Source organism: Bidens hawaiensis, unplaced genomic scaffold, assembly GCF_021521415.1.
Source record: "Bidens hawaiensis isolate Kalapana, Puna unplaced genomic scaffold, B.hawaiensis_p1.1 tig00035476_1, whole genome shotgun sequence".
NCBI lineage: Eukaryota > Viridiplantae > Streptophyta > Magnoliopsida > Asterales > Asteraceae > Bidens > Bidens hawaiensis.
Window position 1 is genome coordinate 126,989 of NW_027496169.1, and position 14,069 is coordinate 141,057.

The 14,069-nt window shown below is 35.5% G+C and overlaps 3 protein-coding genes across 3 annotated transcripts; 1 reads left to right on the plus strand and 2 right to left on the minus strand.

Annotated features, from left to right (window-relative positions):
- The first annotated feature begins 472 nt into the window (after positions 1-472).
- Positions 473-2,597, plus strand: LOC143587380 (transcription factor VOZ1-like). Its single transcript, XM_077068681.1, has 5 exons — positions 473-576; positions 652-869; positions 1,260-1,403; positions 1,495-2,032; positions 2,129-2,597. Exons 2-5 carry the CDS (start codon positions 660-662, stop codon positions 2,500-2,502), a joined length of 1,266 nt encoding a protein of 421 aa, XP_076924796.1. The 5' UTR covers positions 473-576; positions 652-659; the 3' UTR covers positions 2,503-2,597.
- On the minus strand, positions 2,569-3,617 carry LOC143587382 (ras-related protein RABA1f-like). The gene is made up of 2 exons (XM_077068682.1): positions 3,144-3,617; positions 2,569-3,001 (listed from the first exon to the last, which is right to left on the minus strand). Exons 1-2 carry the CDS (start codon positions 3,359-3,361, stop codon positions 2,569-2,571), a joined length of 651 nt encoding a protein of 216 aa, XP_076924797.1. The 5' UTR covers positions 3,362-3,617.
- A 4,379-nt stretch (positions 3,618-7,996) lies between these two features.
- LOC143587386 (GDSL esterase/lipase At5g45960-like) lies at positions 7,997-13,351 on the minus strand. The gene is made up of 5 exons (XM_077068686.1): positions 13,031-13,351; positions 12,696-12,826; positions 10,816-11,055; positions 8,845-9,103; positions 7,997-8,342 (listed from the first exon to the last, which is right to left on the minus strand). The coding sequence occupies exons 1-5, from the start codon at positions 13,269-13,271 to the stop codon at positions 8,152-8,154; spliced, it is 1,062 nt and encodes a 353-aa protein (XP_076924801.1). The 5' UTR covers positions 13,272-13,351; the 3' UTR covers positions 7,997-8,151.
- Between the last annotated feature and the right edge of the window lie 718 nt (positions 13,352-14,069).

The following is a 14,069-nucleotide window of genomic DNA, read 5'->3' on the forward strand; positions in this document are numbered from 1 at the left end:
GCTCAGGTACCCGAGGTAACCCAATGACAAAAGTTGACCCCACATGTCCGTGATCGCAGACACTACTGGTAGTCAAAGTCTACAATTTCCTGTTCCGGAGAAAACCCGCCGCCCGGAGGCTTAATCAAATTAGAATCAGATTCGAATTTAAGACCTTGCATTCTACAGCCCAAATCTCCACTTACCCTCCAAAACCAGCCCAAATCTTCACTTACCCTTCAAAACTAGTTAATGTAAAGCTCATTGGAAAATGGGTTTCAAAATATCAATATAGTGAAATATTTAGATCTTCCCATGAAGAAAAAAATATCTTTAAATTTAAAAGATTTTATTTCATTACAAAAAAAAATTCGACAACTCTACAGTTCATATATTATTATGCCTATCATAAGTTTGAAAAGAATATTAAAAAACAAAAGCTTCAGGACATATTCTCCTTAACATACTTTTACCGCCAAGCTGCACTAGACCACCAAAGGGTATTATGATCTGCATCTCATCTGCCCAACTTTTGGGTATACAAATTCTCTCATAAACTTGTTCTCTCAGTTCATATATATCACCAATTCAAAACAGGTAATTAATATATGTTTATATATTATCTAATCATTATCATGTTGTTGATATAGTTATATTATTATTATTGTTAAGTTGTTGGAATGGGGAGAGGTGTGAAGTCACACAGAATACTCAAAGACCGGGCCATGAACCGTGTCGATGATCTTCAAGTCATGTTCATGGATCTGCAATCTGCAAGGAAGGAGAGCCGGAATATCGACATGGTTGTACTCGAGGAACAAGTGCATCAGATGCTTAAGGAATGGAAGAAGGAACTTAATCAACCTTCCCCTGCATCTTCTTTGCATCAGGTTTATTATATTGTTAAACAACTATGTAAATTGATTTACTGTTAGCAGGGTCGGCCCCAAGGTTTTAAATACCTCGCCTGAGCTGAAATAAAAAGACCTGTAGGCCCTAACGAGTTATTTGTTTTTTTATCTTTTTTAGTTTTTAAATTTGGTTTGGGCCCGATAGATTAAATGGATCATGTATAAAAATTTTTTTGTCCCAGTATATTTAAGATGATTAAGATCCATACCTATATTATTAAAAAAAAAAATTTTGCCACCGAAAATTACGGGCCTTGGCTGGTTGTCCGGCTCGCTCTACCCTAGGGCCGGCCATGACCAATAGGTCAAATTATTGCGGTTTGGATGTCGAATTTTGTTTAACTTAGGCAATTTTGAATTTTGATGCAGGATGGAAGCTTGGGGTCGTTTCCTCCGGACATAAGTAGGCTGCTGCAGCTTTGTGATGAAGATGATGATGTAACGAGCGGGCTAGCTGTCCCAAAACCTGACCCGGATGCCCATACGGTTCCAAATTCTATTGTGAACAACACGGTAACAATATGACTATAGAGTTGGTGTTTGGACATGCATTTTTCTAATTGTTTTGCTAATTATCTGATTCAAAATATTCATCATCTTGCAGAATTATATTATAACTCCAGTGTCTCAAGAACATGACTTTAAGTTGCTTGATCAATACAAAGATTTGCCTTTCGGGATAAACATGACAGGACAACAGAATATTGGTGTTGATACACAGTTAGATTATTTTTCATTCAATTTACCACCAGAATTTGAGCCGAACGGTGTTAATGGGATTTATGGCGTTTGGGGCGAAGATGGTTTGCCTCAAGTTACCAACTTTCTGTCAAACATTTGTCCTCCGCCTTCTGCGTTCCTTGGACCAAAATGTGCACTTTGGGACTGCCCCAGACCGGCTCAAGGCTGGTGGTCCGAGAGGCCGGTTCAATGGTGGTGCACCAGCTACTGCAGCAGTCTGCACGCGGTGGTTGCACAAAACGAAGGTCAACCGGGCATGACTCCAGTCGTGCGGCCTAAAGGCATTGAATTGAAAGATAATCTACTCTTTGCTGCACTTAGTGCTAAAGCACAAGGCAAGAACGTTGGTGTCCCGGTTTGTGAAGGAGCCGCTATTGCAAAATCACCATGGAATGCTCCTGGTTAGTCTACTCGACTACTCGTCTTTCTTATTTAACCCGACCCGTTTAAAATTTTAATACTATATATAAGTTTATAACCAAAATGGTTTTTTTCAGAGCTTTTTGATCTTTCGGTTTTTGAGGGTGAAATGCTGCGAGAGTGGTTGTTTTTCGATAAACCAAGAAGGGCGTTCGAGAGTGGAAACAGGAAACAAAGATCACTCCCGGATTACAATGGTCGGGGCTGGCATGAATCACGAAAGCAAGTGATTAATGAATCCGGATGGCTAAAAAGATCATACTACATGGACCCACAACCGATGAAACTAGTCGAATGGCATCTTTACGAGTATGAAATCAACAAATATGATGCTTGTGCATTGTATAGATTAGAACTAAAGCTTGTGGACCGAAAAAGGAATCCAAAGGGAAAGATCTCTAGTATTCACACTCACACGTCTAGATATCTAGATCGCCCGTTGGTGATATAGTTATAACATGTTACAAATCATTAATATTGTGTCACTTGTCTTGTGACATGTTTTCTAGTATTTAGTTTATGTAGAGCAACACCCCGCTTTCTTCATAGCCGTCACGTCATCTTTACCTCCAATATTAATCGTTTGTCCCTTGGGTACTAGAGCCGGATCATTAGCCACACCAAGCGCCTTTCGGCTCATAACCCGATAGATTTGAGTCAGTACTTCGGTAAAAGCTTTTTCAACGTTTAACGCCTCAAGAGCGGATGTTTCCATAAAAAAGACAGTTTCTTTCTCGGAAAAGACCTTGGCTTCATCGGTTGTCACAGCCCGTAAGTGAGCAAGATCAGCCTTGTTTCCAACGAGCATGACTACAATGTTTTGGTCCGTGTGATCCCTAAGCTCCTTTAGCCATCGGTCCACGTTTTCAAACGTTACTTTTCGTGTAATATCGTAAACGATTAGAGCACCAACAGTTCCTCTGTAATAAGCGCTTGTTATAGCTCGGTACCTGAAATGTTTCTATATTATTACAATGAAATGATGAATAACACAAAATATTTGTTTAACATGCATGTTTTATTCATAATGATTTTTTTATCATGTATTCATATGTTTATAAATATGTATACAATGAAGAATAATATTACTACCGTTCTTGTCCCGCAGTATCCCATATTTGGCCCTTGATGATCTTATCATCAACACGAATGCTACGAGTGGCGAATTCAACACCAATTGTGGATTTCGAGTCGAGGCTGAATTCGTTCTTGGAGAATCGTGACAAAAGGTTGGATTTACCGACGCCTGAATCCCCGATCAAAACAACCTTATACAAGTAATCGTAATCGTCGTCTGCAAAGGAACCCATTTGGCTTTAATTCTTTCCTGTGCAAGGGTTTGTGTTTATGGTTGAGAGGGATAAACCATGTTCATAAATCAATGAGGAAACACAAGGTGAAGAAATATTATAGATGGCAAATTGTTTTTGTTTCTATGCTTTGGAATGAATGTTAGAAATTCAGGGAAATATAGAGAGATCAAAATGGAGTTTGTATGAAATGTTTGTTAGAGATAAAATAATTATTTATAACATTTTTTTTATTTAAATTGCATCGATCATTAAAATTGAGAATTTTTCACTTTTAATATAAGTATAGTTCATGTATGTAATTGGACCTATTACATGCTAATCTAAAATCTTAAATATATATAGATGAAACCTTTAAAAACTCCTAGGTTGCTCCATGCATTTTTTCAAGGCTGTTGGTGCATTTTGTGACCGTCGCTATGCAATTCTGACCAGCGGAACGCCATAGGCGAAGTTATAACAACTTCGCCATAGGCGAAGTTAGCACAACTTCTGCCATAGGCGAAGTTATATCAACTTCGCTATAGGCGAAGTTGTAACAACTTCGCCTACAGGCCCAAGCCCGTGAAGTTTATATATATATATATGTGTGTCGTGTTTAGGGTTAGTAATTCAGAAATTAGTGTGTGTTTTGAGCAGTTTGTTTGTTTAGAGAGAGTAAGAGACAAGGAGAGTCGTGTGAGACGACCCGAGGTAGAGCTCACCTCGGGTCAGTCGTGTTTTCTGTTTGGTTACGGTATGTAACGTGTTTTGATTATTATAAAGAATCTGCAGATTTGTTTATCCCGTTCTTGTATTTGTTCGTGTACGTGTTTGTGTTCTTCATCTTGTACACCATTAACGAGTCTAGGAGGATTCCGCACTCCTAGACCTCGTGCGGATCTCGTATCGATCGGCGACGCCCCCCGGGGGACCTACATGTGGTATCAGAGCCTTAGGCTCTTATGCTATGGTTCGAGATCTGCGTTTTGGTGTTTCTGGCACGTTTCTGTGCGTTTCTGGCCGAACAGCGCCGCAGGCGAAGTTATTGTTTATCAGGCGAAGTTGCCGTCACTGTTCGTAGGGTTTCAGCGAAGATATAAGGTCTGGCGAAGTTATGGACAGACGAAGTTATAGCCAGGCGAAGTTGACTTTAGGCGAAGTTGACTTAAGAAAAAAAAAAAAAAGAGTATTTTGGTGTTTTCGTCTGTATGACCAGGTGTACACGATTATTGTGAGACCGGAGATGTTGTTCCGTCAACGAGTGAAACTTGTTATCTCTGGGTCTTACGTGTGAACAAATACGTGTCAACTATGGATATGGAGTTGAGTTTGAGAATGGGATATTGATTGAAACTGGATATTGACACATATTTGGGTGTTTGTGGGCAATGAAATTGTTGTTGTTCGAGGTTGACCAACTGAAGAAAGTCAAATTGAACTGAAGGTTTTCGTCATTACTGGATTGCGGTCAGAGCATATTATTTATGTTATTTTCAAGGCGTTCGAGAATTGGATCCTGAAACGTGATGCTCATTTATTAGAGTGAAAATTCTGGAACAAGTTGGATTTAATCGGGAATTAAAGTGTTTTGTTCTTGATCGTTATCCCTGGTGATTGAAGATGCTTCGGATTAATTAATGGTCATGTGTTAGATTCTGTCAAGGTGGTTTTGTGATGAAATTGATCACTTGATGTTGAGTAGTTGAAGATTAAACCTTATCGTATGCCGACGAGTTGGTGAAGTTGTGGAGGAAGCCCAACTTCACGTGTTGGTGAAGTCAGATGGACTCACGTGATTGGTTGAGATGATCTATTGGCACGAGGATGCATGCATTTCAAAGACCTCAATCGTTATAGTCGGAGAAGCTTACACTGAAGGGGAGATCTGATATGGAAGACGCTGGGTGATTGGTAGATTTGTGAAGCTACATGACAGTTTCAGACACGGCTGGTTGAAGGGCAAACAGAAGATCATCAGTTAAGAGGGAGTCTGTTGGTGCATGTTTTTGTAACAGATGATCTTTCGTGTTTGTTAGAATTGAGAGCAACGGTCAAAGGGGAGTCTGTTGGTGCATTTTGTGACCGTCGCTATGCAATTCTGACCAGCGGAACGCCATAGGCGAAGTTAGAACAACTTTGCCATAAGCGAAGTTATAACAACTTCGCCATAGGCGAAGTTTGCACAACTTCGCCATAGGCGAAGTTTGCACAACTTCTGCCATAGGCGAAGTTATATCAACTTCGCCATAGGCGAAGTTGTAACAACTTCGCCTACAGGCCCAAGCCCGTGAAGTTTATATATATATATGTGTGTCGTGTTTAGGGTTAGTAATCCAGAAATTAGTGTGTGTTTTGAGCAGTTTGTTTGTTTAGAGAGAGTAAGAGACAAGGAGAGTCGTGTGAGACGACCCGAGGTAGAGCTCACCTCGGGTCAGTCGTGTTTTTTGTTTGGTTACGGTATGTAACGTGTTTTGATTATTATAAAGAATCTGCAGATTTGTTTATCCCGTTCTTGTATTTGTTCGTGTATTTGTTCGTGTACGTGTTTGTGTTCTTCATCTTGTACACCATTAACGAGTCTAGGAGGATTCCGCACTCCTAGACCTCGTGCGGATCTCGTATCGATCGGCGACGCCCCCAGGGGGACCTACAAAGACATCAGATTGCGTTATTTGTAAATAGAGGTTTCTCATGCATTTGATCCGAATTCACGTGTATGGATCTCACCAGACCCAGATAACCCTTTAACGGGTTATGACATTTTATTAAATTAAAAATTAATCTTACCAAACATTTGATATAAAAATCCTATTAAATAGAGTTATACTAAAAATCAATATTCGATATAAAAAATATATTATTCATAATTAATAAACAGTTTTATAATAATAAAAAAATTAAGCGACTCATGAGGCTCACCAAACCAAATAGCTTTTAAAACCATGTTATAACATTTTGTGAAACTCTTTAATCATCAAACCCTTATGATATTATTAACTTTCCTTACATTAAATAAAATTAAAATCCAAAAAATATATAAATATTATAAATGAATAAGGTAAAACAACCATGTAATACGAGGGATAAAAACTAGTTTTTATGTAATTTGGTTATTATATATACATGATTTATTTTGTGTTATATTGTTACATCCGGACTTTTAATAATCAATAGAGGAATTATAATTTAATTAATGAAAGCTCATAGGCTAAGGGTGTATAAATACCCTTTAAATCCTAATTCCTAAACTTTTACATCATTATCACACCCTCCTAAACACATACATCCTCTCCTTCAATTTTTGGTGTCAAATAATCATTATCAAGTTCATCGCGGAATCAAAGTTTGATTATACCACTATGTGAATCGCACCAAAGCTACAAGGATTCTTCAAGAGATCAGCTCGTTTCAGCAATCAAACTCAAATCGGACTTCGGTTCATCTCACAAGTGGTTCAAGAGTCTTAACCATTCAGAACTTGACTAAGGAGCTAAGAAATTCAGGTGGGTTTGTAGACCCTTTCCTTTAATGTTTTGGGGTTACATGCACACTCATATAATGATTAATACAAGATAAGAATGTGGTTTATGCTTAAATGATTAATTGATTAACAATAAATGAGATTAACGGTTGGTAATGTAAGAATCTATCTATAATATATATAAACGAAAACATAAAAATCCTACGTGTCGCGATGTGGTCGCTCCCCTTTTTTGTGGAGTCACCAGATTTGCTTGATTTTTAAATGGAGACTTCTCATGCATTTGACCCGAATTCATGGGTATGGGTCTTACCAAACCCAGATATTCCTTAAACGGGTTATAACATCTCCATAAATAAAACAATTATTTTCACCAAATTATTGATGTAAAAATCCTATAAAATAGGATATACTAAAAATTAATATCTTATTTATTTTAAAAAGATATATATATATATATATATATATATTATTTAAATTAATAAACCAATTTGATAGTAAAAAAAAGTAAACGGGTCTTGGGTCTCTTTAAACCATAAGTATATTATTAACTTTCATAAATATTATTTATAATTAAAAAACCAATTTTATAGTAAAATAAATTAACGGGTCTTGGGTCTCATCAAAACCATATAGTTTTTAAAACGAGTTATAATATCTCATTTATTTGTCAAACAATTTATCATTAAACCATAAATATATTATTAACTTCCATACAATAAAAAAAATATAAATACAAAAAATAAATAAATATTAGAATAAATAATATAAAACAATCCCCGTAATACGGGGGATAAAAAGTAGTGTAAACATATATGTGTAACGTGTTGAACGGATATTTATGGTAATACGCGTAGTTGTTTTGTAGTATGTGTAACGTGTTGTACATAGTGAGGGACTGTGAACCCAATACATGTTTATAACGTATGTTAGCTCTTACTAAGAGACATCGGTTTATTAAAACTAAATTATTAGTCCTGGTTTGAAACCGATCGCACATATTTGAAAAAAAAAAAAAATAATTAATAAAATAAATTAAAGTCATAAATACACAGTTTATCGTAGCGACAGTACCATATTACATCTCATTAACCCATTTAGGTGCATGAACACTTCTGTCTTAATACTAAATGATTTGACATACATCCAAATATTAATTGAACACTAAATGATTAGGTACACGTTTAATTTTATTTTTTATAAATATAAAATCTCTGTAGTCTATTAAATTTATCGTATTAATAAACATCATACTCTTTGAGAATACTGACAAGTGTTATACAGATGCAAACAACTGAAGCAGAAGATCCAAGTATACAACTCTTGCTCATGCTAGGTTGTTCTGAATGAGGGATTCGAGGGATTCGAAAATAATGCGGTATCCCTTTTCAGTCGGATGGAAAGCATCCCAAAATACGTACTCTAAGACATCAGCACACAATGGAGATTTCGGGTTGCACCCGAAATCTGCTTCTATCAATCCAGTTCCACAACAACCCTTATGAGCTTCTTCAAAACCTATCAAGACAACACAGATAGGTTGTTGACCATTAGGAAAACCTTAAGGGAAAGTTAATGACCAAAATGTCTGTTTAAACGGTTAAAGTCAAGAAAATGTTCATTTGTATGTCTTATTCCTAAAAAAGCTCACCCCTAAATCTCGTCGAATCAACGGCTTTTAGTCATCAATTACTTGAAAGGATTTTTTCCAACAAATTCTGCCACTAGTCAATCTTGTTGGAAGCCAAAAAAAAACCTTGTCGAAAGCAAAAAATTATCGTCGGTAGATGAGATATATCATGATGTCCGAAGCCAAAATAAATCTCGTTAACTATCGACCAGACAATTTTATGACGCGTACGTGGCGGGATATTGTTGGTTGAAAATCTCGTTATTTAATGATTAAAAAGTGTACGCGTTGACGAGATTGAGGTCAGGCATTTTCGGAAAAAAAGTTGGGCAAATTCAAATGGACATTTTTATCATTTTCCCAAACCTTAAAGTGCTTGGTTGAACTTACCGTATTTAGTCTTTTGTTCGACCATGTTGATGATAGGGGTGTATATATCTGCATACACAATCTTTGTGCCTGGTCTTTCAAGGCTTTTAAGTTTATTTTGTGCCATTTGATTAACATTTCTTGATAGGGAATTATAACTTTCTATACATTCTCGGCCAAAGATCGGGCTCTTCGAGTTAAGAGTAATGATAGCAGGCAAGCATCCCATTGGGGGCAAACCCACGAACCCTATCTTCTGTGCACCCTCATCCAATAAGTCCTGTAATTTTAAACATTGTAAACATTATGATTGGATCTATCCTATGGAGTTGGACAAGACCAAAGATAGTACTCACTATTGCTTGATTCATGTTCATATGATTGGATTTGTTTTTTTAACATTTATATAATAAGTTGAGTTCTAATTGTACGTTAAGGCATTGTTTAGCGAACTATAATAAGGGCATGCGGAAATTGGGTCTGGCATAAAAAAACAGCAAGGCAAGAGCAGTGACGGGTCTAGAAAAGTATTACGGTGGCAAAAAACACTACTAGAAAAGGAGATGTTTTTCTACAACTGAATTCGTAGGAAATTTGTTGGAAAATCCAGTTTTTAACAGTTTTCTAACAAAAAGTTACGTTGCAAAAACACATGCTTGAAAATCGTTTCAACCATTTTGCAACAACTTTTCTTACAAAATCGCTACAAAAACATGCGGTTGTAAATTTCCAACAATTTTCTTACAAAAATTGTTTTGACTTAACATAATGTTTATTAAATAATATTGTAGCAAAGTTGGAGCTTATTTTTTTGTTGGAAATCTGTTGGAACTACTTGCCGTAGAAAATTTGTAGGAATTTTTTATGGAAAAATGACTTGTTTTCTAGTAGTGAAATAGTGGGTTCAAAGAAGTGAAGTTAAGTCAACTATTTTTTATAGACCCGCAACTTATGTATGCCACCTTCACCACTGAGCGGAGGTTGTATGCGTGAGTGCGCAACCCAGATGGTATTCTTATCCAACCAGAATCGAGTTACGAATTTATCATGTATGATTCAGCCAAATTAAAATTGCATTTGAAATTCATATATATTTTGTTGTTATTATTAGTATTGTTATATAAGTATACATATTTCTATTTTTAGTATTTTATGCATTAATTTTATTGTATAGTCTAACGTATAAATGAGCAATCATATGAAACTTGTTATCATAACTAGAATATTGACCCGCGCGCTTTGCAGCGCGAACCAAGGAAAACCCGCCCGACCCAAAGCCAATTCGGCCAAAACCCAAGTTTGCCTGAACAAAAATAACACTTTTGTGAGTGCACCATTCGACCTCGGCATACGTCGGTTTGACCCGCGTGTTGTGGTACCCGGGCGTAGGGCGTGGCAAGTGACAAAGAATAAAATCATAAACATGATATATATAACGTGGAAAATTAGACAAAACCATTAAACCACACACGGGCGTTTCAGTGTTATAACTCACAAAATTCAAACCGAAATGTTAAACGAAAATTGTAAAAAAAAGAAGTATTAAGGGCCAAAGATGAATATGTAAAAGAGTTAGGGTTAAAAATGAAAAATGTTTTGTAACATAGTTGTACAAGATTAAAAGTATAAGGCTAAAAGTGAAAATTAAAATTAAAATAAAAAAACTTTTTATGCACAACGTACAAGTTGTGATGCATAAGAAAGTTGATAATTGTATATATATATATAATATTAAATATATGAAAGGTGTTGCGTTACCACTACGTGTTACCTCTAGAGTTTACGGGGGTTAGATATATATATGCTTCAATAATGTGAGGTAGACCAATCACATGAAATAGTCTCCTAGTATTAATGGCAGTGGCCTTGAGTTAATGAACTTCCACATGTTGCGTAAAGTGCGAAAAACAGTTGTCATTCGTACCATGATACGTTTATAGTAATTTACTAAGATTAATAATCTAAAGGAAGATCAAAGATGGCAAACTTAACCTGCAAGAATTGTTCAATTAGTTGCCACTGAAATTGCTGATACTGAGAGATAGTCGGATAAGCTTTTTTTCGAACTGGTATAGGTCCGTAGTAGTTGAAAGTAAAATCGTTGGTGCCCGAGCTAACAAGGTACCCCGCCCTCCTAACCAAATCATCAGTCCTTTCCTTGCCTATTGCCGCCTCCAGTTTTGCTTTATATTCTTTAAACAAGTCTAGTTGTTGCGATTGAGTCAGGGCCATCTGCATATGTATTACAATATATAAAGAACGGAATGCAAGTCTTGAAACTAAAAATTGAACGTCGTATATATGCTTACCGTGCATGCTAGTAATATCTTTTTTTTTATCTAGTTGCATTTAACACATACTTAAGTTGGTTGGCATTTAAGCAATTGATGATAGGATCAGTCACTTTTTAGATGTTAGATAGATAAGTGATTTAACTTGACAGTTGATACATTCATACACATACCACTATCACGTTTATGCTCTTTCACTTTCAAAAAAACATACCACAGTACTATATTTTACAAAATCTTTTATGAACTTGTATGTTCATTCCTAATTCGATCATAACACATGTAACATCACTTAAAATCATATATATAGCCGTTACCTTATAAGAAGTCTCTAAGTCTAAAGTCCACATGAAAGGTACGTATGCTAATTAGATGATTGGTAAGTCGTAACTAATGATATAGTGACGCATGTATATGTGCCTTTCACTTCATAACGTTGTACATTAACTTCCAAGGACCACACTTCACTAAATATTACTCTAGGTTCCACTAATTCGTATATGTATGCAATTACTCAGTAGCACATTGTATTGAATAATTTGAATCATTGGTTTTTATATTGTCCACGTGGTTTTAATTAAAAGAAAATGACCAAAATGTCCACATACTTTATCCGTTGATTATTGGTGTTAAATATATCTACGGTCCTAGTGGTTTTGCAATGGACAGAAGTCCAGAACGAAGCCATACGGATTTAGTTGGACATTTTTGGAATCGGGTGGTCAACATGGACATTTTGGTCCTTTTTTCCTTTGATTAAATAATGGGTTTGTAGCAGGAGTATCCCCTCTTGTTGGGCTTAGGGACAATGAGTTTGTAGTAGGTCAGGCAACATTGAAGGCGGTATCGGGCAATGTTGCTAAACACGAGAGAGCTTGTTTGGAGAATCAACACGTGTTTATTCCCTTTGCCTTTGACACTTTTGGTTTCTTAGCTCCAGAAGCCGTGGACCTTTTGAATAGAATTCAGAAAGTTGTGCATAGTAACGTATCGGCCCATAAGAACCGAAACTTTGTTTTTAGTAGGATTGGGTTTGCTATCCAAAAGAGGGGTTGCGGCGCAGCTTGTTCCCCGCTTACCTGCCCCTTCATTGTAAATCGTTTGAATGTTTATATGGTATTTATCAATTTATTAAATAAATTTTAACCTCATAGCTTGTGACATAGTATATACATGTACATAGATTGATATTTTGGAGAGCGAACGTTTTCATACTTCTATGCACACCATGCATAAAACTTTAGTGAATCATACACAAAATATTTGAATCAAATACAAATTAAATTAATATGCTAACTGTGTAAATCAAGTAGTGTAATTATATATATATATATATATATATAACATGACATAATTACAACATGGTATAATTACTTACATAATTACACTACTTAAATATATATAACTGCACTAAATTAATGTGCTAACTGTGTGAATCAAGTATTGTAATTATATATACAACATGACAAAATTACAGCATGATATAATTACTTACATAATTACACTACTTGTATATATAAATACATCACTTGATAGTTAACACGTTTTATATATAGTGAGAGAGAGAGAGAGAGATATTACACCAAGTTGGGAGGTAAATGGATCGAAACCAGCACCAGCAGAGGCAAAGCTACAACCAGTCATGAGATCGTCAATGGTTAAACTCAGATCCAAGTATGGTGGCAAATTCTTTTTCAGCCCCACGAATTCAGCTGTTTGACAAATATATTGAGATATTAAAATATAAAACAAAAATCTATTAAACAAACTATAAACTGTAAAAACTAAAAACCGAACATATAACACGTTTCAGTAATACAAAAAAAAAAAAAAACAAAACAAAAAAAAACTGAAGATTCAACTGGTAGCATTTACTAGATGTACCAATGAGTAAACAAACATGACAGAATAAATACCGACAAAATCGGGGACAAGCCGGCCATTGCTGAACCTTCCTGTAGGCTTGTGATTGTCGAAATCTTTCCCGTACGGCGGGAAGTTACCTCTAGATATGGTGGGAATATAGTTATTGTTTCCAGGGTCAACTGTGGAGTCTCCGAACACAAAAACTGCAGATATTGTATTCTTCTGAGCATAAGAATGTTGCACACAGAAAATAGTGAAAATCAGGATAAGACAGAAGAAGGCAGTAGTCATTTTTTAGTTGTCTCACAACTTTATACAGTACTTAATATAATCTATATATAGAGAGGTGAGTTTGGACCAAGGCTAATAATAGTGTTGGCATGCCAGCCTCTGTCTTGTGGAGTTAAAAGAGAATAATTCACTTTCCTCTCAATAATTTATAATTTAATTTTATATTTATTGTAAGTTAATTAGCTCTTATTGCAACATACCGAAGATTTTGTGATAGGAAAAGAAAAAGAAGGTTAAGGTTTTGCAAAAAGTGAGTGATTTAAACGAATCTACTAAAAAAACCATGGGTTTTAGTCTGTCCAAAAATGAAAAAAAAAATATGATGTGTATTTTAGGTGATTTTATTTAAAAGAATTAACGTGTTTAAATTTGACATGACTCTGGATTGAAACTAATTAAATCCTGTTTGACTTTTATACCAGATCATTGAATGTGACAACTATCTTATGATATTAACGGTTGATTAAGATAAGTAACTAATTCATGAGTAATTCACATCGATTACATGAACTTATACCAATTTTGTCAAGATAAATTTTTAAAGAGTTCATTGTCATTCAGTCACTTGACTCACTTTTGTCATTTTTGTCCAATTTTTTTTTTTAAATTTTTTTTGCCAATTTTGTCTTCAGGGTTTATAATGTTTGACATAATTTCCAACTAATTAATAGGCATGTCACGTGTAGGTGACCGGGTTAGACATATTGGGCACATATGATTCATTTATATGTAATGTGTATATAGGGTTGCAATTAAGGTTTTATTATATTTGAAATGTCTTAGCTAGCAAGTTAGGTT

Coding starts and splice junctions, on each gene's coding strand:
- LOC143587386 (XM_077068686.1), bottom strand. CDS start 13,271: ATGACTACTGCCTTCTTCTGTCTTATCCTGATTTTCACTATTTTCTGT. Junction 12,827..13,030: donor GCTTGTCCCCGATTTTGTCG/GTATTTATTCTG, acceptor TTTGTCAAACAG/CTGAATTCGTGGGGCTGAAA. Junction 11,056..12,695: donor CATTTACCTCCCAACTTGGT/GTAATATCTCTC, acceptor ATACATATGCAG/ATGGCCCTGACTCAATCGCA.
- LOC143587382 (XM_077068682.1), bottom strand. CDS start 3,361: ATGGGTTCCTTTGCAGACGACGATTACGATTACTTGTATAAGGTTGTT. Junction 3,002..3,143: donor GATACTGCGGGACAAGAACG/GTAGTAATATTA, acceptor GAAACATTTCAG/GTACCGAGCTATAACAAGCG.
- LOC143587380 (XM_077068681.1), top strand. CDS start 660: ATGGGGAGAGGTGTGAAGTCACACAGAATACTCAAAGACCGGGCCATG. Junction 870..1,259: donor CTGCATCTTCTTTGCATCAG/GTTTATTATATT, acceptor ATTTTGATGCAG/GATGGAAGCTTGGGGTCGTT. Junction 2,033..2,128: donor ATCACCATGGAATGCTCCTG/GTTAGTCTACTC, acceptor GGTTTTTTTCAG/AGCTTTTTGATCTTTCGGTT.